This window comes from Schistocerca serialis, chromosome 3 (assembly GCF_023864345.2).
Source record: "Schistocerca serialis cubense isolate TAMUIC-IGC-003099 chromosome 3, iqSchSeri2.2, whole genome shotgun sequence".
NCBI lineage: Eukaryota > Metazoa > Arthropoda > Insecta > Orthoptera > Acrididae > Schistocerca > Schistocerca serialis.
Genome location: NC_064640.1, coordinates 163,469,029 through 163,495,272, shown reverse-complemented (window position 1 = coordinate 163,495,272; position 26,244 = coordinate 163,469,029). Strand labels below are relative to the sequence as shown.

Below are 26,244 nucleotides of genomic sequence, written 5' to 3'. Positions count from 1 at the left end.
TTAGCACTTCAGAGTGCACTGTGTGAGACCCAGCAAACAAAAAGTTCACTAGTCTTGGACAGGTGTGTCTACATCAAGCTCACATTATTACCAAACCTGTGACAAGTGATCTCTCAAAGTTGGAACTAAAATCTTCAAAGGAAAACTCATATGGATCATTTCCTCACTCTAAAATACACACATTCCATTCCCAAATGAATTGCTTGAAGTGTTAATAGTGGAAAATCAGAAAAATACTTGGATCTAACAATGCCACAAAGTGGTGCACCATATGAAAGTGTTGACAGTGTTTTGGTCAGTGATGTGCTCTCTGATACAATAAATATGTGGAAAGGCAATATAATGGAAACTTAATGCCATCTAACATTATGCAGCCATACTTTTAGTGCAGAGTAATTTATTTTTATCACAAGAAAAGTCTTGACTATGTGATAAATGAGACTATAATTTTCTACCACTTGCAAAAACATGAGTTAACTGAAATTTTTCTATTTCAAATCTGTAGATCCAAAGTGACTGTTTCCAACATGTATAGTGTACGCCATTGTAAATACTTTTTCTGGTATTTTACATCTGCATTATACTCATTTCATTTTTGAAATAATAAGAAGTGTATCACCTAAATCACTAATATGTTTTAAGTTCTGTTGCATCATAGCAGGTGTTCTACTAGATAAGCTCTTTTGCTTGATAAAACTAAGACATTTTAAACTATAAAGAAATTTCATACATAAAAATGTTCCTGTGGTCATAACATTAGAAAATGTCGACAATTCTCGTTTACAATATATATTTATCTTCCTGAGCGATGCAATAGTTTCTTATATTTTTGCTGCTATGTTTTGTATCATTGCAAGTTTTAAAATAATAACTCACGTATGTCACAGAATTTAATGTTTAATATTAAATACCACAGTTATACAATATGAAAGTAAGGAAGACAACAGTAGTTGTATCATTCATTTAATAAATCACAACATGATGCGTTGTATGTAAATTGACACAAGAAAAATAATCTCACTCAGTAATTTTTATTTTATGCAACAGAGAAAATTTATACTAGAGCCAGCTCCAGCATCAGTTCATTTTGTAAATGTATATAAGCATATGCATCTATACATATTTATGGGCAGTGGTATCTTCCAGCAATATAGTCTATTCCTAAGTTGGCACTAAATGCTCATGATCAGTAATTGTAAAAAATATCACAGTAAACAAAAATGAACTGATTTCTTAAACACACTTAATCAGTACTGATACAAAGGATTTCTAATGTAAAGTTGATAGTGAGTTTAACCTGTCAATTACAATATATTTTCTAAAATTTTTTCTGTTGCTGGATTGCTATATCTAGGAATTAATGCTATGAATATGATGTAGTAGGTAAATGATCTAATGACTGAAAAATGAAGATGACTGATGAGGAGGAGAGGAGGCAGCAGGGGGAGAGGGCAGGGCAGAGGGGGTAGGGGTTGGGGGGAAGAAGGGAGGGATGATGAATTCGTATTTATCCATGATATAATGCACAACCTTGATGTTTTAATTGTATTCAATTGTATGAATTTCGGAGCTACTTAACGTGCAATAAATATATAAAAATCAGTAAATTCAAATAAGTTTTGCGCACAAGAGTGATTGTGTGATACATAGTTTCTCCACTTCCACTTGCAGTATTTCTATACTATCATGTCAGGGAGATTGGAGGTATAAGCTGGATTGCTCTGGGCAGTAGTGGCAACTCTTATTTCATCAGTTCTTGATCCACGTTGCCTTACATCACAACCCCCAGGCCATGCTCTTGCTGGACTTCTGGCTTCCAGTTGTGGCAGAGCGTCTACTGATAAACTTACTGTTGCTGGATCATTCACTCCATTTGCTTTAAGCCTTCTTTGAGCTGCAACAGTTGCTCTTAGTGTTTTTCTTCTCTGAAAAAAAAAAGAAGTGATCTATCAGTAATGTCATTTAAAAATAAGGGTGTTGAATAAATGAGAAAAAATCTACATTCCTGCTGCTCCAGTCACATAGCTCAAGGGTGTTTGAACCATGGAGTTTGTTAGTAGTATTCCATATATTTTTTCTCTGAAATCAGAACATCCTACATTTTCTGTCAAAGTTTGCATTCCTGAAGCATTCAATATCTTAAAAACCTGACTATCACCATCAAACTGACAAAGTCACATCCACAAGCTTTAGTCTCTAGCAGGTGAAATACAAATAATGAGAGGTGTATAGTTAATCAGTCATCATAAAGTTGAGACTCTGAATGGCAAACAGGCATGTAAACCAGATTGAAACTGAAGCCAGGTTTCTGAACAAAATCCTTCCTCAATTTAAAGGTTAACCAAAACACACACATACACATGCAGTGCTATACTGGCAACATTATCCCAGCACTGCATCCTCTGCTTATATGTATGTTTTTGTTAGTCTGTTAGCTCCAAGGAAGGAGAGAGTCCATAAGCTTGGTGAAAATTTCAACCTATTTACATAAATTTTGCTCATTTTTTTATTTATTTATCTCTTTTTCCAGTGATCCATGTTATGACACTATCACAGGATATGGAATGTGTCAATTTTACAAGTTTTTGGCCAGAATTTATGGTAATACATTACACAAAACAAAAACAGTAAACAGTAACTTAGGTCCCACTACAAAAAATACATTTTAGAAATAGATAGAGATTACAAAACAAAAACAGTAAACAGTAACTTAGGTCCCACTACATCAAATACATTTTAGAGATAGATAAACATTACAAAGTAATAAGTGTTACAGAGAAATAAATATTGCGAAACATATGTTTACAATAAAAATATTCAGTATTACAAATACAAATTCGGGCATACATTTGCAATTTACAATACAAAAAATGTTAAACACTGTAGTTCAGGAACTCTTCTATTGTATAAAATGATCCTTGCAATAGGAACTGCCTTAAGGTTTTTTTAAACAAGAGATCATCATTTACCAAACACTTAATTCTTGAAGGGAGGGCATTAAAAATCTTACAGCCACTGAAATGGACTCCGTTCTGTACCATACTTAGCTTTGGCTGTCACTTCACACGATTCTGTTTTTTGTCAAGCTTGAGCAATCGCGGAACCTACCTTGCGAATAGTTTTCTCATGTCCAAATGCTTATGCAAAATATTATGTACCCATTCATTTGAGATGTCCACAGCACTAGCAATCTCACAAACCTTAACTCTTCTGTCATCCATCACCATATAATGGATTTTATCAATTATTTCTGGAGTCATAACCTCCACAGGGTATCCAGAACGTTTAGCATTACTTGTGCCCATATGGCCACTCCGAAAATTTTGAAAGCACTTATAAACTGTTCTAATTGAAGGTGCAGAGTCACTGTAATGTTTACCAAGCTTCTCTTTAGTCTCCTGAGGCGTTTTGCCTTTCATAAAGTAATGTTTAATCACCACACAAAATTCTTTTTTGTCCATTTTTTGACAATCACTCGACTTCCTTGATTCACACGAATTCCATACACAAAGAAATGGACCAATATGGCTAAAACTTGGTGTGCGTTCTTTCCAAAGATGCTACTAACTAAAAATGATCTCAATATGCACCGTTGGTGCCATCTCTCAGATTTTTCATGGACTTTTCAAACGCCCCTCATAGTTTTAATTTTTGGAAAGAGCCAGAAATTGCATGGTGCTAAATCTGGTGAGTAGGGCAAATATGGACAGACAGGAACACTTTTTCCAGCCAAAAACTTGTAAATCAATATGAAGTGTGGCAAGGTGCATTGTTGTGATGAAGAAGTAAGCCAAAGACCCATTGTTCTGGTCTCTTCCTCTATACATCATTTTGCTAAAGTTCCAGTATACCCTTGTAAAATTCAGCATTTGCAGTTGTTCCCATTGAAATGAACTCTCATCACACTATGCCCTGAATACTGAAAAAGGAGAGCGTGACTTTAATATCAGATTTTGACTGACAATGCCTTTTTATGGGGAAGAGAGTCACTGGTTTTACATTGGGAACTCTTAGAATTCATGACTCAGGGCCATACACATAGATTCAAGTTTCATCTCCAGTTACAATTTTTGAACATGAAGCCTGAATCTAAAAGAAGACAATCCTTCAACTATATGCAAACTGACACACCATTTTTCTTCTGTTAATCACTCAAAACCCTGGGAACAAATTTTACACTAACTTATCCCATTTGCAAGTTATTAATAAAAATGCTTTGCACAGACGTTTATGAGATGCTAAGTTCTTTGGTATGCTCTCAAATAGTTATTCAGCTGTTTGAACAAAAAAATTTTTCCAATTTTTGTATGTTTTCTTCTGTTTTTTTTTAGGTTAATGTATGTCCTAAACAATGCTCATCTTCTACCAACTCATTTACACTTTTAAATTGCTCATGGCTCTTGCAAATAGTCTTCATAGTTAAAGCATTATTGCGATACACCAATTTCAACATTTAACGAGTTTCCCTGGCTCTTTTTTGTGACTTGAAACAGAACTTAATGCTCATGCATTGTTCAAAATCCATGATGCGTGACAGATACGTAAGCACAAACTCACTCTAGCCTCTCTGAATGCTGACTGATAAGTGAGAACATGTTGCTTGTCTCACCAGATCAGGCTATTGGACAAATTTCCTCAAGCTGTTGCAGCAACATCAGTTGCTGCTAAAAAATTCATTTGCATATTGTTTGATCACACCTCATACATTGTTCAACAGATGGAGCCGATCCATCTTTGTGGGAAGCCCTACATTGGGGATAGCCATTGTAACTTACAACACCAGCGGATGATAAAATGATATGTTCTGCTACTGCAGTCATTCTCACATGAGTGCCAGGTGGCAATACCTCATTATTAACCTTCCGTCGGGTGTGGCTGTTCAAATTGATACACCTCGAAGTTTACTGTAAATTATTTGTCAATGAGTGGCAGCACTGACACCTACTCGCTAGCAGCTAGCCTTTTCCGAACGCTTGTCATTGTTGTGTGCTTCAGTGTCAATACGACTGCTCTGTTGTTGATATATGTGCTGATTGATCAGTTTGATACACTGTGCCCGTTTGTGTTGCATTTCAACAATTCGTTTCTTTGGTTATCAACATAACTTAGTAAGTAGTACAATGTTAATATATAATGTGTAATGCACTTATTTTCTTTTTGGACCGTTTAATCATCAGTTAAGAATGTTTGAGTATCAGGCATCAAATTGATACACTGGGCCTGACTGCATTATTTTATAGGACTTTTATCATTTTAGGTGTGAGACACTTGATCATGGCAGGCTACAGTAAGATGTACAACCTCCTTGACCCAAATCATGTTGCAGAAATACAAAAAATGTTGTTCGAAGAGGATAATGATGAAGTTCAAGAGGATTTTGAAGATGAAGTAGATTCAGATTGTGATGACGCAGCTGAAGTTCGGCAGGAAGATTCAGAAACGGAGGAAAACGATGGTGAAAATGATGAGGAAGTACTTGAAGAAAGCCAGCATTATTATACTAGAAGGGACAAAGAGACAAAATGGAATAAAGTTCCACCATCGCAGAGAGTACATTTCAGGGCCCACAATATTATTCGAAAGTTACCTGATCCTATAGGTGCAGTGAAAGCATTGAGAATGCCTTTGGAATGTTGGAATTGCCTCATAGATGACGACATTTTGTCAATTATAGTTCTGTATACCAATCTGTATATTGAGAGCATCAAAGCTTCTTTTCAGCGAGAGAGAGAGACGTAAAACCTATAGATATTATTGAATTAAAAGCTTTCATTGGTCTTCTGTTTTTTGCTGGTGTTAACAAAAGTAACAGACAAAGCTTAGAAGATCTGTGGGGAAGTGATGGGGATGGAATTGAAAAATTTTGTCTCGTTATGAACATAAAACGTTTCAAATTCATCATGCGGTGCCTTACATTTGACAATCGTGTGACTTGCGATGAAAGGAGAAAATTAGACAAGATAACAGCAATTCAGGAAATATTTTCTCTGATTGTACAGAATTGCCAGAAATCCTACACCCTCAGAGAAAACGTTACAGTAGATGAGAAACTTGAAGGATTCCATGGAAGGCGCAGTTTTTGCCAATACATACCTAGCAAACCAAACAGATATGGAATTAAGATATATGCTCTTGTGGATTCCCAAGTATTTTATCTCTATAATCTGGAAATATACGCTGGGCTGCAGCCAGAAGGATTGTACCACATAGCAATAAACCTTCAGATGTTGTTCTGTGACTATGTGAACCAATTTATCAGTCAGGTCGAAATGTGACAGCAGACAATTGGTTTACTAGTATTGGTTTGATAGAAGAGCTAAGAAGAAAAAATCTTTCTTTTGTTGGGACGATGAAGAAAAACAAGTGTGAGATTCCTCTGGAGTTTGCTACCAGTAAAGGCAGGGCTGTCCATAGTTCACTTTTTGGCTTCAAGAAAGGCTGTACTCTAGTTTCCTACGTTCCTAAAAAGGGGAAGTGTTTTATCTTGGCATCAAGTTTGCATGAAGATAATTCAGTAGATGCTGACACTGGAGATAAACAGAAGCCATCCATTGTAACATTGTGCTATACCAAAGGTGGAGTCGACACTACAGATAAGTTGACCACTTCATACAATGTAGCAAGAAATTTGTGCCTTTGGCCCATGGTCATATTTTTTGCAATGATCAATATGAGTGGAATCAATTCACAAGTAATTTACTATGGAAACAACGAGAATTTCACCCGAAGAAAAGGATTCCTGAAGCAACTCTCACATGTGTTAGTTCTACCTCACTTGGTTCGTAGATGCTTGGACACCTCAGGAATTCACAGAGACCTTCAACTGCAGCTACAACAATATAGGCCAATGTGTGAAGAAGAAGCAGAAGACACAAGCAGAAACGAAGAACAAGGGACTGGGATCAAGAGGAAAAGGTGTAATACCTGCACAGAAAAAAAGACTGACAAAATATTGTTGCAAAATGTGTCAGAAGCCTATCTGTTTGATACACATTGAATCTTTTTGCTCTGAATGTGGAAAAATTCCGCATTTGTTACCACAGTTAAAAAGTGACGATGAAACAAATGAATGAGTTTTAATATCATTGTTGTTCTGCTCCAGTGTCATAATAGCCTTTCTGTAAAGATAATTGTCATTTGTAATGTGTTTTATTAGTGAAATATAATAAAGAAGCAAATGAAAAAGCGACATTTTTATCATTTGTTACTGCAGTCCAACATTGACGATAAGAAATCTGAATGATGAATATTTCTACTGCAGTTGTGCTTGTATGTCATCTTTGTCTTTCTTTAAATATATCTGGCAGTTATAATATGTTTTTTGAACAGAATTTAATAAATGATCACGTGAATAAACGGTGTGATCAACTTGATACACCGCACCCAATATCGCTGCGACAAACACCGCGCCCGACAGAAGGTTAATAAAGGAGTTTGATGATGTGAGGGTAGAAGGGAGGGGGAGGAGAGAAGAGGAGGTTATTTATGTTGGGATACTGGGGCATCATTCATATGAAACAGTTATTAGCTTTGTGATAATACTGAGGACGAGTGGCTAGCCCGGTAGTGTGAAATTTGTGTGAAGCACCAACCAGCATCCAAGCAGATCCCTACTGTCCATCTCACCAGAACTATAGGAAAGAATGCATGTGAACTTCATTAGCTATTTTTATGGCCCTTGTGATTGTTCGTTGTAGATGCTCTCCCAATTTTTTTCAGTGTCATCCCCATGTTTTAAGAATTTTGTGTGCAAAACGGAATCACACAATTACCTCAACTCCATTTTATTCCCAGTCAAATGGAGAAACAGAAAGACTATTAAGGACATTAGAAAACCAAATGTTTAAAATAATCTGTGCTAAGTCAAGAGAGAAAGTCAAAAGAGTACCTATAGGACAACCCTGCTAAATGGAAGAGGCGCTGTTGAAATTTTACATTGCCAACAATCATGAACTTTATTGTTTTTGATGCATCTTTGGGATCACAGTATGGCAACATGGCATTAACCTAATTTTCAGCTGAATTATCCAATGATAACCTGAAATTCTTGGACGTGGAAGGTGCGGATCCTGGAAACTGGTGTTGGGTCATGCAAAGCATCAAGTATTGACATCCTAATTGCATGTACTCTATTTAGGCAATATCTTCACAGAGTACTGTGTCTTCCTAGTCATTTCCAATCCTGGTTTCAACCCATGTTACAGAGATGAAGAACGTGGCCCATCTCAGGCGAAATATAGAACTGTCCCCAGAAATGGGAATTGCAGAGACATACCAGGATACATCCCCTGAGGGCAACCCAATTTTTTGCTTTCTTCTGGGAGAGGTATGTGAAATTGCCAAGAGTGTGTGATTCCAAAGTTATTGTGATGCTGAACTCTAAATCCATGTTTGAGAGGGCATATCATCCATATCATCTGACAGATGGCCGTGTGGAACCAGCATTCTACATGAAGTGACAGTTGCATTCAAGGAGGGCAGAAGCCAATGAAATCTTTCTCTACTCCTCCCCTTCCCCACCTCCCTCCATTCCCCACCCCTTCCCTGTGCCAACTCTTCCTCAACATCAGATGAAGCAGTAAAACAGTAATAACTGAGACAATTTGTTTGATAGCACACTACCAGGGTAATGTTTTCAAAGATTGTGCCATTACTATTTAGCCTACATCAAGTGCCATCACTGTTTTTCTGTGGCTACCAATGGACGCAGCCCACAACTGCTGTTATCCTTTTAGCTGACCACTATTATGTAACATTGTTGTGAAACTTGCTTTTGCTTTGGCATGTCTCAATCCAGTAGACAATGCTGATACCATAAGTGCACCAGACTCCAAATCCAAATCACGTCAAAGTTTCATCACGAAGTCAGCCTAATCTGTGGCTCACTACTGCCAGTATTGCAGCCCCACACCTTCTCCACTCAATGTCCCTTGCATATCACAGGTAAAACACACCAAGGAGACTACACCCTGACTTCATTTGCCTCTTTGACAATTTGGAGAGTACATTGGTAAAACAATTACAGCAACTTTAGTTTACATTCTAACAGTGGTCCCAGTACAACATAATGTGCTGTAGTACTAACTCCTAAGTTAATTATTAAGCACAACACATCAGTGAAGTGGTGCAGAACTCTTTTCAGTAATGATGTTCAAACTTTTAAGTACATCAGAGAAAATTCTAAACTGACATAATTTTTATGTTTCATCTTCTTTGCTGCAGCAATAATTTGTGTTCACTGCCAGACATTTTATGTGCCTGTATAGCCAAAGCATAAGTTTGTTAAAATTATTAATTGTAAACAAAATTAGTCTGTCACAGAAATACAGAACCTTTCAGAAACACTTTATAGAGCATTTGTAATTTTTTACCTCAATGGCACCTCTCCATTTGTCTGCAGCATGGCGAGCTAGTTCCATTCTCTTTTGTTTCCGTATCTGATGTTTCTTATAGGCCATTTCAATTATTATAAGCCCAATACCACCAACTATTCCAGCAGCAACTAGTATGAAAACACCTGCCATGTTTTTCAAACCTAAGGTATTAGGTGTCTTTTCAAACTGTTCACACTGTTGTAAATTTCCTTGCAGGATCCAACGATTATCCAAACTTTCCATGAAGCCACCTGTAAGATAAACATATAATAATTTTCTTGTAGTATTCAACAAAGGATTAAAATATGCATAGAACATCAGTAGGAGATTGTCATGGAAATGTTAATACAATTCTTATTGTGAGTTTATTATATTCTTCAACATGTGGTTTTCCTTGTATACCGGTGATTTTAACTGGTAAATGTTGTTAGATTGATTATTTAGTTGGAGCAAACTCATTCCTGCTTTATATACGAGGGCAGTTCAATAAGTAATGCAACACATTTTTTTTCTGAAACAGGGGTTGTTATATTCAGCATTGAAATACACCAGGTTATTCCCCAATCCTTTAGCTACACAACACTATTTTTCAACGTAATCTCCATTCAATGCTACGGCCTTACGCCACCTTGAAATGAGGGACTGTATGCCTGCACGGTACCATTCCACTGGTCGATGTCGGAGCCAACGTCGTACTGCATCAATAACTTCTTCATCATCCACGTAGTGCCTCCCACGGATTGCGTCCTTCATTGGGCCAAACATATGGAAATCCGACGGTGCGAGATCGGGGCTGTAGGGTGCATGAGGAAGAACAGTCCACTGAAGTTTTGTGAGCTCCTCTCGGGTGCGAAGACTTGTGTGAGGTCTTGCGTTGTCATGAAGAAGGAGAAGTTCGTTCAGATTTTTGTGCCTACGAACACGCTGAAGTCGTTTCTTCAATTTCTGAAGAGTAGCACAATACACTTCAGAGTTGATCGTTTGACCATGGGGAAGGACATCGAACAGAATAATCCCTTCAGCATCCCAGAAGACTGTAACCATGACTTTACCGGCTGAGGGTATGGCTTTAAACTTTTTCTTGGTAGGGGAGTGGGTGTGGCGCCACTCCATTGATTGCCGTTTTGTTTCAGGTTCGAAGTGATGAACCCATGTTTCATCGTCTGTAACAATCTTTCACAAGAAATTGTCACCCTCAGCCACATGACGAGCAAACAATTCCACACAGATGGTTCTCCTTATCTCTTTATGGTGTTCGGTTAGACAACGAGGGACCCAGCGGGAACAAACCTTTGAATATCCCAACTGGTGAACAATTGTGACAGCACTAACAACAGAGATGTCAAGTTGAGCACTGAGTTGTTTGATGGTGATCCGTCGATCATCTCGAACGAGTGTGTTCGCACGCTCCGCCATTGCAGGAGTCACAGCTGTGCACGGCCGGCCCGCACGCGGGAGATCAGACAGTCTTGCTTGACCTTGCGGCGATGATGACACACGCTTTGCCCAACGACTCACCGTGCTTTTGTCCACTGCCAGATCACCGTAGACATTCTGCAAGCGCCTATGAATATCTGAGATGCCCTGCTTTTCCGCCAAAAGAAACTCGATCACTGCCCGTTGTTTGCAACGCACATCCGTTACAGACGCCATTTTAACAGCTTCGTACAGCGCTTCCACCTGTCGGAAGTCAATGAAACTATACGAGATGAAGCGGGAATGTTTGAAAATATTCCACAAGAAATTTCCGGATTTTTCAACCAAAATTGACGGAGAAAAAAAATGTGTTGCATTACTTATTGAACTGCCCTCGTATGTTTCTGATGTCTCCTAGGTATTGCAAACTTTGTCCATAAATCCACAAATTAAAAGGGCATGCTGAAAAGTAATGCCTCCAAATTTTTATGTGAAAACTCTTAACTCATTTCTCCCAATGAGAGGCTAGTTTGTTGACACCCTCACTATAGAACATTTGACTTTGCTGATGCAGCCACAGCTTCAGCTTTGCTTGCAATCCATCATCAGTATTTAAGTGAAATCCTTGAGGGTGTTCTTTAAGTTTTCAAAACAGATGACAGCCAGATGGGGTCAAGATGGGGCTGTATGGAGGATGATTGATGACAGGGAACCCAAGGCATTGTATTGTTGCTGATGTCACAGAAATTGTGTGTGGTCTGGCATTGTCAAGCTGAAGGAGAAGTTGCTCCAGGTGTGGATGAACTCTCGGAATTTGAAACTCAGTTATAGTATGCTGTTTCTCAAGCATTTATGTAATTTTATTACACACCACAATGTTACGCACTACAGCTCGGAGGCCTCTAACATCAGAGAGCTGCAAATATGTAGACATGAAAAACAAAGATGTAGAATGTTAATGACATTTATTTTATTCAAAAAGCTTTAAGGGTATTTACATAAAAAATTCCAGGGCATTACTTTTCAACATGCCCTCATATGTTGGAAACATTGTGTTAAGAACCCCGTAATATTACTGCCAAAACACACACATTAACAAACAATGTTATATACGTTATTAGTGTAGGCCAGAATGAGATTTTCACTCTGCAGTGGAGTGTGTGCTGTTATGAAACTTTCCTGGCAAATGAAAAATGTGTGCCAGACTGAGACTCGAACTCGGGACCTTTGCCTTTCGCGGCCAAGGCTGAGCCACCCAAGCACGACTCACACCCCATCCTCATAGCTTTATTGTAGAGCACTTGCCCACAAAAGGCAAAGGTCCCGAGTTCAAGTCTCAGTCCAGCACACAGTTTTAATCTGCCAGGAAAGTTTCTGTTACTAGTGTAATTACTATATGAGGGAATTAGATCAATGATGGAGTTACACCTAAACTGCATATACTTCTGAAAGTGTCTATGAGCTGTGCAAAAAATAGTGTTTGTTCTAAATCAGAAATTTTGTAGACAATGCAATTACTTATGAGGAAAACATGCATAACTCCAGATAAAATGTCACCTCAACAGGATAACTACACAGAAACAAAAATTACACTACATTTGATGGAAAAATATAACAACCTCTGCAGTGCTCACAACCACATCTAGAATGAATAGTATATATAAATAGCTGAATTTTAAAATTAAAAATTACTTTAATTTGAGGGAACTAAATTCTTTGTTAAAAAGTTTCATGTTTATGTCCATTGGTAAATTACTGGATAAGTGTAACTCATTTGTGAAAGAGATCTTCCACTAACAAGATACAAGCCATGGTCTGGAATATCACTGAATTGTTGTTACAGGACATTAATTTTGTGTTCGAAAACTTAGAAGTATGTTGAAAATGGCTTGTGCTGCTTTTACAGGCAAGTGAAATCAAATGTCTAGATTGTCAATAGATGTTTTTGCATTTGACAAATCCACAGTTGTATTGTTGTTGTTGTTGTTGTTGTGGTCTTCAGTCCTGAGACTGGTTTGATGCAGCTCTCCATGCTACTCTATCCTGTGCAAGCTTCTTCATCTCCCAGTACTTATTGCAACCTACATCCTTCTGAATCTGCTTAGTGTATTCATCTCTTGGTCTCCCTCTACGACTTTTACCCTCCATGCTGCCCTCCAATGCTAAATTTGTGATCCCTTGATGCCTCAAAACATGTCCTACCAACCGATCCCTTCTTCTAGTCAAGTTGTGCCACAAACTTCTCTTCTCCCCAATCCTATTCAATACCTCCTCATTAGTTACATGATCTACCCACCTTATCTTCAGCATTCTTCTGTAGCAACACATTTCGAAAGCTTCTATTCTCTTCTTGTCCAAACTAGTTAGCGTCCATGTTTCACTTCAATACATGGCTACACTCCATACAAATACTTTCAGAAACGACTTCCTGACACTTAAGTCTATACTCGATGTTAACAAATTTCTCTTCTTCAGAAGTTATTTCCTTGCCATTGCCAGTCTACATTTTATATCCTCTCTACTTCGACCATCATCAGTTATTTTACTCCCTAAATAGCAAAACTCCTTTACTACTTTAAGTGTCTCATTTCCTAATCTAATTCCCTCAGCATCACCCGATTTAATTTGACTACATTCCATTATCCTTGTTTTTCTTTTGTTGATGTTCATCTTATATCCTCCTTTCAAGACACTGTTCATTCCGTTCAACTGCTCTTCCAAGTCCTTTGCTGTCTCTGACAGAATTACAATGTCATCGGCGAACCTCAAAGTTTTTGCTTCTTCTCCATGAATTTTAATACCTACTCCGAATTTTTCTTTTGTTTCCTTTACTGCTTGCTCAATATACAGATTGAATAACATCGGGGAGAGGCTACAACCCTGTCTCACTCCTTTCCCAACCACTGCTTCCCTTTCATGCCCCTCGACTCTTATAACTGCCATCTGGTTTCTGTACAAATTGTAAATAGCCTTTCGCTCCCTGTATTTTACCCCTGCCACCTTCAGAATTTGAAAGAGAGTATTCCAGTTAACATTGTCAAAAGCTTTCTCTAAGTCTACAAATGCTAGAAACGTAGGTTTGCCTTTTCTTAATCTTTCTTCTATGATAAGTCATAAGGTTAGTATTGCCTCACGTGTTCCAACATTTCTACGGAATCCAAACTGATCTTCCCCGAGGTCCACTTCTACCAGTTTTTCCATTCGTCTGTAAAGAATTCACATTAGTATTTTGCAGCTGTGACTTATTAAACTGATAGTTCGGTAATTTTCACATCTGTCAACACCTGCTTTCTTTGGGATTGGAATTATTATATTCTTCTTGAAGTCTGAGGGTATTTCGCCTGTCTCATACATCTTGCTCACCAGATGGTAGAGTTTTGTCATGACTGGCTCTCCCAAGGCCATCAGTAGTTCCAATGGAATGTTGTCTATTCCCAGGGCGGTGTTCCGGATAAAGTCAATGAGCTTTGTCTTGCCCGTAGGTCAATGGAAGGTGAAAAAATTCCATCACATACAGTTATTCCACAAACAGCGTGTCTAGTTTTAGCTTTTTTCAATATTTCAGCACTCTTGTGAGTTTGAATTTTGGTTTTTAGGATCTCCATAAACTGTTATATAGCCATTTTTTATGCTAGATATACGTAAAATAAAGAGTAATTAGGAGAAAATAGCAGTATTTTCATGTCAGTGCCTATCTGTCATGCTCGCCTTCCCCTGCCATCACCAAGCAGTGAGCTTCTGCTATTGTCCTTGAGTTCACAGTACTTCTCCACTCTGTGCTGTTCATGTGTTGTTGTTACTAGTGCTTTAAAGTAGTGACTGTTTTCTTGTGTTGTGAAGTTTTTTTATGGACAGTGGACAATGGCTACCAGAGGGTGTATAAACTCACCAAATTGCTTCTGCTACATTTGTGGTAAATATACCGTTAAAAAGTAACAAAGAAACATTTCCCATTTTGTTGAAAAAGTATATTTTGCCTATCTTGGTATAAAGTTATGCAATCAAGATAAGCCTTGGGCCCCACACAAAGTTTGTTTAGTGTGTGTTGAAGAATTGAGGCAATGGTTTCAATGTAAAAAGCAGTCCTTACGTTTTGGAATACCAGTGGTTTGGAGGGAGCCCAAAAATCTTAGTGACAACTGCTAATTTTGTTCTTGCAATGTGCGAGGTTTCAATTTGAAAAACAAAAAGGATATTTCTTAACCTAACATTCAATCAACTATTTACTCTGTTCCTCATGGACCTGAAGTACCAATACCTTCTCCTCCAGATTCTTTGGATAATATAGATGATCACGAGCCATTGGCTCAGCAAGGTGATAGCGAAGAAGACAGAGATTGCTATGATCCTGACACAACCGATCCCATTCCATTCTCACAATCTGAACTGAACAATTTAGTTAAAGACCTAGGCCTTTCTAAAGAATTGGCAGAAGTTTTAGGATCTAGATTGAAAGACACACACACGTTGGTTCCGGGTACATCCTTTTCACGGAAACAAAAAGAAAAGGCAGCATGGACGATCCAAACTACAAGACAATCATCGCAGACATGCTCAACAACTTTAAGAAGCTGAGCTGTAACATGAGTATTAAAATTCCTTTTCTCCACTCACATCTTGACTACTTCCCTGCAAACCTTGGTGATGTAAGTGAAGAACAGGGCAAAAGATTCCACCGAGATATCAAATAAATGGAAAAAAGATATCAAGGAAGATGGAACATCAACATGATAGTGGACTACTGCTGGATGATAAAAAGAGATGATCCTCAACAAGTCCACAGCCGGAAAAGCAATAAAAGAAGCTTTGACAGAAAGCGAAGTGTTATTATAAGGACTTATGAGCTTAAAGAGAATTGGAAGTGTACTGGAAATGTAGTTTAGAACATGATTTATAAATAAAATAAAATTTTATAACGTTGGAAAAAATGCGATAAATTGCTTAAATTTTGTTATTACACCCAAAAATACTCCCCTTTTTGTGAGAAAACCTGACATGATAGAAAAAATGGATTACATTTTTGAAAAGTACATAAAAGTCAGTTATCAAATTTCAAACAACTTTCAAAAAATATTTTTTTGCAGACCTGTGTTGTTAGTCTTTATGAAGAGGTCATTTTGCAGAAGTATGCAGTATCACAATGGGCACTAGGAATGGCCCCAGCTGATTGAAATTAGTAACATTTCAGATGGTTGAGATCATTTTTGCCTCAGTGCATATTCTGCCTTTAGATACTCATTACATCATGAAGTGCAGTCCATTGGCTCATCACTACAATTGATATGCAGTTTGTGCCACTCTTTGAATCTGGTTTGGGGGCCAGAGTTGACTGTCAGTCACACATTGTCTTAAAGCCAACAGCAAGTCCGTGATCTTGCCAAGTGGTCCCAATTCTATTGGCCATCAAGGATGAGGTTAAGATTGAACTAGGCACAGTATAACAACAACAGATTTTCTTCCTCACTTCCTACAGTCAGTCAACTTCATGTCTAGTAGTGGTTAGGAAGTCTGGGAGGTCCCTTAGGTTGTGCAGAGACTGCAAGGAAATGATTGAAATGCAAGCAGACATTAATTATTATCCTTTACCTCATCCAGATGAACTTCTTTCTATATTTTCAGGACAAAAACTATTTTCTAAAATCAATCTTGCAGAGACATATTTTCAGTTGCCTTTTGATGAAGACTTGAGGAAGATTTTACTTTTGAAAAGTTTAAATGAACTATATCAAGATAACAGGTTACCTTTCGGTGTGGCTAGAAAGAAGTTGTCATAACTCATAAATTTTGCCTTGGCAATTTCTTTTTGATATACCCTCTTGTAATTCTTAACATATTCTATGAATTGTGGATCTGTAGATGTCTTCAATTTTGAATTTAGTCTCTTTAGAGTTCCACAAGAAGTTTTGATGTCAACTGTTATTCAAGAACTTGGCTTTGTATTGTGATGTGATGTGATTCTTGACAGTTTCTTTGGAAAGCAGATTTCAAAATATCCCATGAAAACTGAAGAAAAAGTGTTATATGCATCATTCATATTTGTAGGGACTGTACTTATGCCCAGGACTCACTAGTGAGGATATTTGTAAATTCTACACAGTTTTCAGTGGAAAATTTTCTTTTATACATGAAGTTCTCTTTTTTCTCTTGCAGTGACACTGAAGGAATTTTGAGGACAAGAGCAATATGGTCTGATAATCCCAAATCAGTATTTGTTACTTCTACTTCTATGGATTGTACATTTTAAAATATATTATCAATAAGACTGTTTGTATTGTACATTATTCTTGTGGGTTTGTGTATGTGTTGAAACAGATTGAAACTACATGATAGATATAGGAATTGATTTTTTAGCCTACCTTCATTCATAAGATATATGTTGAAATCCTCACAGACAACTACAGTGGCTCTTTCATTAAGAGGAATATTAAGTAGTGTTTCTAATTTATCAATGAATATGTCTGTGTACCCAGTAGGTGGTCTGTATATAGCTATTACTATGACTTTTCCCTGTATTTCATACAAGTGTATAGCTGCTGCTTCAAAATGATTTTCCACACTCAATAATTCAGCTTCACACCTTCTTTTGTACCTGATCCTGATTTAGTGATGCATACACCTCCATTTTTGACATTTTTTTTCCTAAAATACTGACTTGCCAATTATATGGATGAATATTAATGGTACGTAGTTCAAAATCTCTGCACCAATGCTCCATGATGCACATGTAGTCAATGTTTGCATCATTCATTGCTACCTCAAGTTGTAGTGATTTATTTCTAAGGCACTGAGTATTTAGACTTAAAATCTGTAGATGACTAGGGTGAGAACTGGTTACACTTTTATTTACATTTTGTGCTGTCATATTTGTTCCCGTGTCTGGTGAGATACCAAAAATCCTTAAGAAAGACAGGTTTCCTGCACCTCCGAGGATGTACCTGTACATTGGGCTGTGGTGAGTTGCTTGTTGCTGCAATTGGTCCTGCTGCTAATGTACTTAATACCACAATTTCTGTTGTTGTTGTTGTTGTTGCTGATGATGATGTAGATGCTGTTTCTGACACTTCAAATGTTGGTTCTGCCACTACTGCTGTGTTTTCTTGTGAACTTGGAGTCTTCTCATTTTTGTCTAAAATAATATTTGGATGATGAAGAACTGTAGTTCTCTTTTCGTTGAAATCACTGACTACTGTTCTCTCTATTAAACTTGACCTTTTTTGACAGGCTTTGCTGGTGCTGATGAGGTTCTAATGCTTTTACCTTTTTGTGAAGTGTTTTCGTTCTGGAGTCTGGTGGTGGCGATGTAATTATCATTTTGGGTTTTAATTTATTTTGGTGGTTTTTTATTTCCTTGGTTATCAGGTTTGCCAGATATTCTTTCTTCAAGCCATCCAGGTGAAGTCTGTGTTGTGTGTGGAATCTACGTTCTGCACCTGTAATTTTTCCCACTGACATGCAACTCTAGTGTATGATGGCATTCTCTTGGGTAAAATATTTTGAAGGTAAAATAGTCCCTCACATCTCCAGGTGAAAACTACTCAGTAGAATGTCATCATCAGGAGAATTAATAATGTCATTCTATGGACTGGAGCACAGACTGTCAGATCCCTCCATCATGCAGGTAGGTTAGAAAATTTAAAATGAGAAATGGATGGGTTGAAGTTAGATATGGTGGGAATCAGTGAAGTTCAGTGGCAGGTGTGGTCAAATGTGTACAAGGCTGTAAATACAAAATCCAACAGAGGTAAACAAGAAGCAGGTTTAATAACGAATAAGAAAACAGTAATGTGAGTAAGCTACTATGCACAGCATAGTGAATGCATTATCATAACCAAGACTGACACAAACTCAACACCCACCACAGTAGTATAAGTTTATATGCTAACTAGCTCTGAAGATGTATGAACAGATTAAAGAAATATATGATGAGATAAAAGGAATTATTCTGATAATTAAGGGAGGCGAAAATTTAATTGTGATTGGGAACTGGAATTTGTAAACAGGAAAAAGAAGAGAAGGAAAAAGTGTAGGTGAATATGGACTGAGGGAAGAGGATGAAAGAGGAAGCTGCCTGGCAGAATTCTGCACAGAACATAATTTAATAATTGCTAAGAATCATGAAAGAATGTTGTATACATGGAAGAGACCTGGAGACAGTGAAAGGTTTCAGACTGATTATATAATGGTGAGAAAGGGCTTTTGGAACCATATTTTAAATTGCAAGACATTTCCAAGGACAGACATGGACTCTGACCACAATGTATTTGTTACAAACTGTAGATTAAAACTAAAGAAACTGCAAAAAGGCAGGAAATTAAGAAGATGATACCTGAATAAGTTGAAAGAAGAAGGTGAGAGTTTCAGACAGAGCTTTAGACAACAATTGACTAGAACAAGGGAAAAGAATACTGTAAAAGATGAACAGGTAGCTTTGAGAGATGAAATAGTGAAGGCAGCATATGATCAAATAGGTAAAAAGACAGGGCCTAGTAGAAATCCTTGGATAACACAGGAGATATTCAAAATGAAAATGAGTGTACAGCATTGTGGGCTGGGAGTCTCCCATTCGGGGAAGTTCAGCCACCGAGGGCTAGTATTTAGTGCATTCGACACCACATTGGGCAACTTGCGCATTGGAGATGCGGATGAAATGATGGTGAGGACAACACAACACCCAGTCCCTGAGCAGAAAAAAATCTCCTGCCCCAGCCGGGAATCAAACTCGGGCCCCTTGGCATGGCATTCTGCCGTGCTGACCACTCTGCTAACGGGGACGTACAGGAGATATTCAAATTAACTGATGAAAGGAGAAAACATAAAAATGCAGCAAATTAAGTATGCCAAGGGGAATACAAATGTCCAAAAAATGAGACAAACAGGGAGTCTAAAATGGCTAAGAAGGAATGGCTAGAAAACAAATGTATAGATTTAGAAGCATATTTCATTAGGGGGAAGCTAGATACTCGCTACAGAAAATTAAAGAGGCATTTGGAGAAAAGAGAAGCAGCTGTATGAATATTAAGAACTCGGATGGAAAACCAGTCCTAAGCAAAGAAGGGAAAGCTGGAAGGTGGAAGGAATGTGTAGAGGGCCCATACAAGAGAAATTAACTTGAAGGCAATGTTATACAAATGGAAGAGGACATAGATGGAGATAAGATGGGAGGGATGATACTGTGAGAAGAATTTGAGAGAGCACTGAAAGATGTAAGTCAAAACAATACTCCATGAGAGCTTCATAGGTCAACCCAACTGAAAGCCTTGGACAGCCATCCTTGACAGAACACTTCCACCTGGTGTGCAAGATGTATAAGGCAGATGAAATACCCTCAGACTTCAAAAAGATTGTAATAATTCCAATTCCAAAGAAAGCAAGTGCTGAAAGGTGTGAATATTGCTGAACTATCAGTTTAATATTTCATGGTTGCAAAATACTAACATGAATTCTTTGCACAAGAAGATCAGTTTAGATTCCAGAGAAATGTAGGAGCACATGAGTCAATACTGTCCCTATGAAGACAGGTTAAAGAAAGGCAGACCTATATTTCTAGCATTGGTAGACCTAGAGAATGCTTTTGACAGTGTTGAGGGGAATACTCTTTTTGAAATTCTAATGGCAACAGGAATAAAATTCAGTGAGCAAAAGGCAATATACAATTTGTACAGAAACTAGGCAGCAATTATAAGAGTCAAAAGGCATGAAAGGGAAGCAGCAGTTGAGAAGGGAATGAGACAGGTTTGTAGCTTATCACTGATGTTATTCAATATGCACATTGAGCAAGCAGTGAAAGAAACCACAGAAAAATAAGGAGAAGGCATTAAAATTAAGGGAGAAGAAATAAAAACTTTGAGGTTTGCTGATGACATTGCAATTCTGTCATAGACAGTAAAGGAGTTGGAACAGCAGTTGAATGGAATGTACAGTGTCTTGAAAGGAGGGTATAAGATGTACATCAACAAACACAAAATGGAATGTAGTCAAATTAAATCAGGTGATGCTGAGGGAACTAAATTAGGTAACAAGTCACTTAAAGGAGTAGATGAGGTTTGTTTTTTGGGCAGCAAAATAACATGATATATTTGTATGGAGTGTTTCCATGCATGGAAGTGAAACATGGAAGATAAACAGTTTAGAGAGGAAGAGAATAGAAACTTTTGACATGTGGCGCTAGAGAAGACTGCTGAAGCTTAAATGGGTAGATCATGTAACTAAAGTGTGGTACAACCCGACAAGAAGAAGAGATTGGTAGATAGGACACATTTTGAGATGCCAAGGGTAGTGTGGGGGTTAAAAATTGTAGAGGGAGACCAAGAGATGAATACAATAAGCAGATTCAGAAGGATATAAGTTGTAGTAGTTATTCAGAGGTGAAGAGACTTGCATGGGATAGAGTAACATGGAGGACTGCATCAAACCAGTCTTTGGACTGAAGACTACAACAATAACATAAACTTGTGCACAACTTGCTGACACATATGCATTCTCCTGCCTTCCAGCAGGTCTGTAGCCTGTATTTGACTGTCAGGAGACAATTTTCTTTCAGTTAGACAGCCAACTGGAGCATTCACTCAACAAGTTCCCTATTAATTCCTGGGATGTTGCTGACACATCTATTTGTGACCTGCTTCTTCAGTGGGCCTGCAGTATATCTGGTTGGGTTGGCCTATGAAGCTCCCTGGTGGGGAATCACATAGGTTTCACTAGTTTTTCATTGGTGGCACCAACTTCAGGTTCAGCAAGGTGTTATGTTCCTTACAAAAGACAGCAAACAGTACCAGGTGATGGTGCCATCCTCCATGCTATGTCACGTGCTCCAGTTCCTACAGTAACTGCACTGGTGGATTTCCAGTGTGAAATAACTGGCACACAACTACATCTACTGGCATTGTCTGGATAATGATGTTGCAGGGGTGATTTGACAGTGTGCAGTTTTCCAGACACACCAGCCTTCCCAACCCCAGTATTTTTCTATGTCACCAGCATGGACACAGCCGTGGGTCTGAGTTCATGCTAACTTTGTGGCGGTCTTTGTTGAGGTCCATGGGGTTAATCATCATGGGCTCCTTCTCTCACTTCCAATATGTCAGCTACATCCAGCAGGCAACAACATTGGCCATGGTGTGAGCCTTGCAATGGATTTCACAACCAACAATGGTCCACAATTCACAGTTACAGATTTTGAAAAGTTTTACACTCGCAATGGAATTAACATCTTGCCAAGCTGCTATTCCATCCAGCCTCAAATTGGCTGACAGAACATTTCGTTCATACATTCAAAAATTCGAATTTGAAAATTTTAAGACCTTCCAAATCAGCTTCTGCACCAAATGCCTTTATAGCCTCTTATAAGTACATACCCATCAAGGGTTGAATCCTGATGGAGCTCTTATATGTGTGCCCTCACAGGACTGGAACATGAAATATATGCAAAACACACCATTCTGTGTGGGTGCCCCAGTGTGAGCATGCATATTTGGGCAGAATCTGGAGTGGATCTGGGGTTTGTGGCAGAATAGCACAGTTTCCAGGTTGTGTTACAGGCTACGGTACTTGGGATACTTTACCAACATCATAATTAGCTCTGGTTGTGGAACCCTGGTGAGCAATCTTCCTTGTCACTGAGTCCACCATCATTTCTGTCACAACCACTTCATGGCGCTCTTCTCTCCTTGGTTACAGAGGTTGTCTGCCTGGTTCCCATTTACTACAAACTGAGGGGCACGTCCATGGATATTGATTGGCAAATTGATCCGCCACATCCTGCAGGTATGCCTCTGATCCTGGAGGACTCTGGGCCCATGGAGGATATTCTAGATCAGGAACCATGATCACTGGCATACCTAGATGCCTCTCAGGAATGTTACATCATGATATCACCCATTTCATTGAAGGAAGGTTTCAGGAACTCCCGCTAGACATGAAAATGGAAGATAGGGGTATTTTAGTATGCATGACATCAGCAACGTCCACCAAGGGCCCTCCTGACATGGAAGCCACATATATCACAGGCCAGTCACATAGTATTCTGTAGCTTGCCAATATAATATCACCCAGCAGCTGGTTCACTCTGTCTTCTTTCATTAGCTGCTGCTATCTGCCTCTGCCTCTGCCTCTATAAAGTGAACTATGACTGCAGTTGCTGTTTACCTTGAACAGATTTAGACAGGGATTGCCAGACTCTCTGATTGCTTTGTGACTTAAGAGTGATGGGTCTGTTATCTGGCTGGTGTAAGATTTATGTACAGTGCTTCTATTTAATGATCGTGTTGTTTCCACCACCTTTGTCCTATTGCAAATATCACACATATGCTGATGGTGTCCAGTTGTATCTAAGTGCAAAACCAATACCCCTGAAGAGAGTTATCAAGAATTTCAGTACTGACCTGTGGGCACTGTCAAAATGGGCACAGAGCATAGGGTTAAAGCTCAACCCTTTCAAAATCCAAGTGATACTGGTTTGTCATTCTAGGCTCATTAGTTCAAAATGTTGGGACTCCCTATCATCTTTTAATCCTAAAGAGTTTGGGAATAATAATAGATGAAAATCTAAATTGGTCTAACCACATAGCTGCAATGTGGAAAAAGGCATCAGCATCTTTGACCTGAAAAAGAAACTTGTACAAATACTTACACTTCAGATTAGTGATTACAGCAATGTTATCCTGTAAGGATTTTCCCAGGAAAGCTCATGGGACATGGAACAGGTTACAAATGCCAGTGTCTGATTTATCTGTGACCTTCAACTCTTTGACCATATATCACCATCATATGCTCATCTATCATGGCTGCATGCAGACAAGCACAGTGGTTTCTGTACACTGTATCTCCTCTACTGTTTTATCAATGTACACTGCCCCACATACCTCTCCTTAACCTTAATGCTCTTGCCTGAACAACATGGCAGAAACACTCATTGCCATCAGAGCAAAACCCTTTCTGTCCCACATCATTGTTCAGACACTTTCTCAAATTCATTTTCAGCAGCAGGTGCCTGACACTAGAATAACCTGCCTCATTGCATCAGAGAACTGAATGATATATCCAGTTCCAAAAGAAAGGTAATGACATATCTACTGAAGCAACAATAATCACTGCTATTTTCCATGTATGCACTCATTAACCCTTTATATTCTTTCTTCCAACAAGTCTTCCTCCAGAACTTCCGTGAAGTTTGGAAGGTAGGAGATTAGGCACTGGTGGAAGTAAAGCTGTGAGGACGGGGCATGAGTCATACTTGGGTAGCTCAGATGGTAGAGCACTTGGCCACCAAAGGTAAAGGTCCTGAGTTCGAGTCTCTGTCTGGCACACAGTTTTAATCTGCCAGGAAGTTTCAAGGTCTTCCTCATTTCCCAGTATTCTTAGCTGGTGCAGTCTCCTTAAATTTCCCTTCTTCAGAACTTGCCACATCAGAAAATATATATTTTGTCCACCTATAAATTCTTTTTATATCTGCCACTATAATAGTAATAATAATTATTATTATTGTCATTATTATTATTATTGGAACAGCAGTAGAAGTACTGCCATTACTAATTTTATTGGCTCTTAATAAGTACTATTTACATTGCCTCTACAGACACACAAATCATTTTATTACTATTTGTCATATTACAACTATTGTTATTTCCAATTATGATACAAAAAAGATACTACATGTGTGAAACCCCATTCCCATGTGAAAGAGGGCCTGAAGGTCCTAATCTGATCAGGTTAAATAAATAAATAAATAAATAAGAATTCTCTGAGACAGTGCTTAATAAAACTGCAGTATACAGACACAAAAAAGTTATGTGTGGACTTGAATTAATTTCAATCAGGAACTATTACCGTTTTCCTTTGTAGACTAATGGACAGTTTAATATGTTGCTATAGAATGCTAATTTTGTGTTCATTAAATGTTTATTACCCCTACTATTTGTTAGCGTTAATGCAATAATATCCTTCAGTATTTTATAGTTACATGGCGAAATATTTTGAAAATACAAGTCATATAAAAACATGTTAGAAATCTTAAGACTCTATTCTTGACATCAAAACATTACAAAAAGTTCATATGGACATGGTTCCAAAAATCCTTTGTAAGAAAAGTATGAAATGAATTCCCTGTAGTGACTCCTGGTTGTATAATTAACTTCAACTGTGCATTTTTAATCACTTTCTCAGACAATGGAAAATCCAGAACGAAATGTAACAATTTATGAGAATGAAATTTGCTTCTCACCATATAGTGGAGATGCTGAGTTGCAGATAGGCACAACGAAAATATTTTCACACTTAAAGCTTTCGGCCATTTAATTGTTACATTTAATCACTTTCTTGTTGACAGTTGTTCATGGTATTTGCTTCTTTTTGTCTGAATGTTGTGTGTTCTGTTTTATAGTAACTTCCATCACAACAAATCACAATGACACATTTGGTGACTGAAATGACAGTTTGCAAAATGGCACATCAACATTATGCTGAACATTATCCTGGGAGACAGTTAGTTTGTGCAAGAACATTTGAATGACTCCAGTAATGCTTGCTAGAGACAGTCTGATTTGAGAAGAGAGCTGTGGATGGTGGGGGACCACACAATGTTTGAAAATCCAACTTTAAATAATGGGTTCTTCAAACTGTGGCTGAAAATGCATCAACTAGTACAAGGAAAGTTGTGACAAGGGAAAGCATTAATCACATGACAATCTGGAACATTCTGCATGAAAATATTCTGTATCCTTACCACCTTCAATGGGTGCATGGATAAAATGAGGCAGACTTTCACTCTTCACTGATAAGAATGACTTTTCATGTGATGGTATCTTCAGTTACCATAACACTCATATTTAGGCTCATGGAAGCCTTCAAGAAGTGCAGCAAATCAGACATTAGCAGCAGTTCAGCCTCAACATGTGGTGTGGCATAACATCTTATTGGGCAAATGTATCTGCAGTATCACAAACATGAGTTGCTTTGTTTACTTGATGATGTGCCTCTGGTCATCATCTAACGAAAGTGGTTTATACATTATGGTGCTCCACATAACATTACATGGATTATTCACCAAAATGTCAACAACTAGTTTCCAAACAGGTGGATTGGTTGAAGGGATCACTTGCATGGTCTACCTGATCACTTGATTTGAATCCAGTAGATTTTTATTCCTTTGGGGGCGTTTAAAATCCTTTGTGTTTCTGCGGGAGTCAGTCCAAAATGGATTTGACCAAATATAGAACACAGCAGGAATTTTCCACAATTTACAGCCAAGTATGGAATGCAGGCTCAAGGGATTCATGGAAGCAAGAGGTGGTCACTTTGAGCAATTCTTCTAAATCTAAATATGTTCATTAAATGTACCATTTTTTTACTATGAGTAATAAATCCTTTCATACCTGTAAATTTGTTTGGTAAATGCATCATTTTTATGGGTGAATGATAAATCATTTCACACCTCCTTAATAGAGGATTTTCACAGCCA

The 26,244-nt window shown here is 38.1% G+C and overlaps 1 protein-coding gene across 3 annotated transcripts in view; it reads right to left on the bottom strand.

The window, feature by feature from the left end:
- Positions 1-1,007: 1,007 nt before the first annotated feature.
- Positions 1,008-26,244, bottom strand: part of LOC126471556 (glutamate [NMDA] receptor subunit 1) — a 524,350-nt gene continuing 499,113 nt past the window's right edge. For all 3 annotated transcript variants that reach the window (XM_050099783.1, XM_050099785.1, XM_050099784.1), the window contains 2 exons: positions 9,372-9,625; positions 1,008-1,925 (listed from right to left, as the gene is read on the bottom strand). In XM_050099783.1, the coding sequence (XP_049955740.1) occupies positions 1,677-1,925; positions 9,372-9,625 (503 nt within the window). In that variant the 3' untranslated portion in view covers positions 1,008-1,676. The remainder of the gene's footprint in view (positions 1,926-9,371; positions 9,626-26,244) is intronic.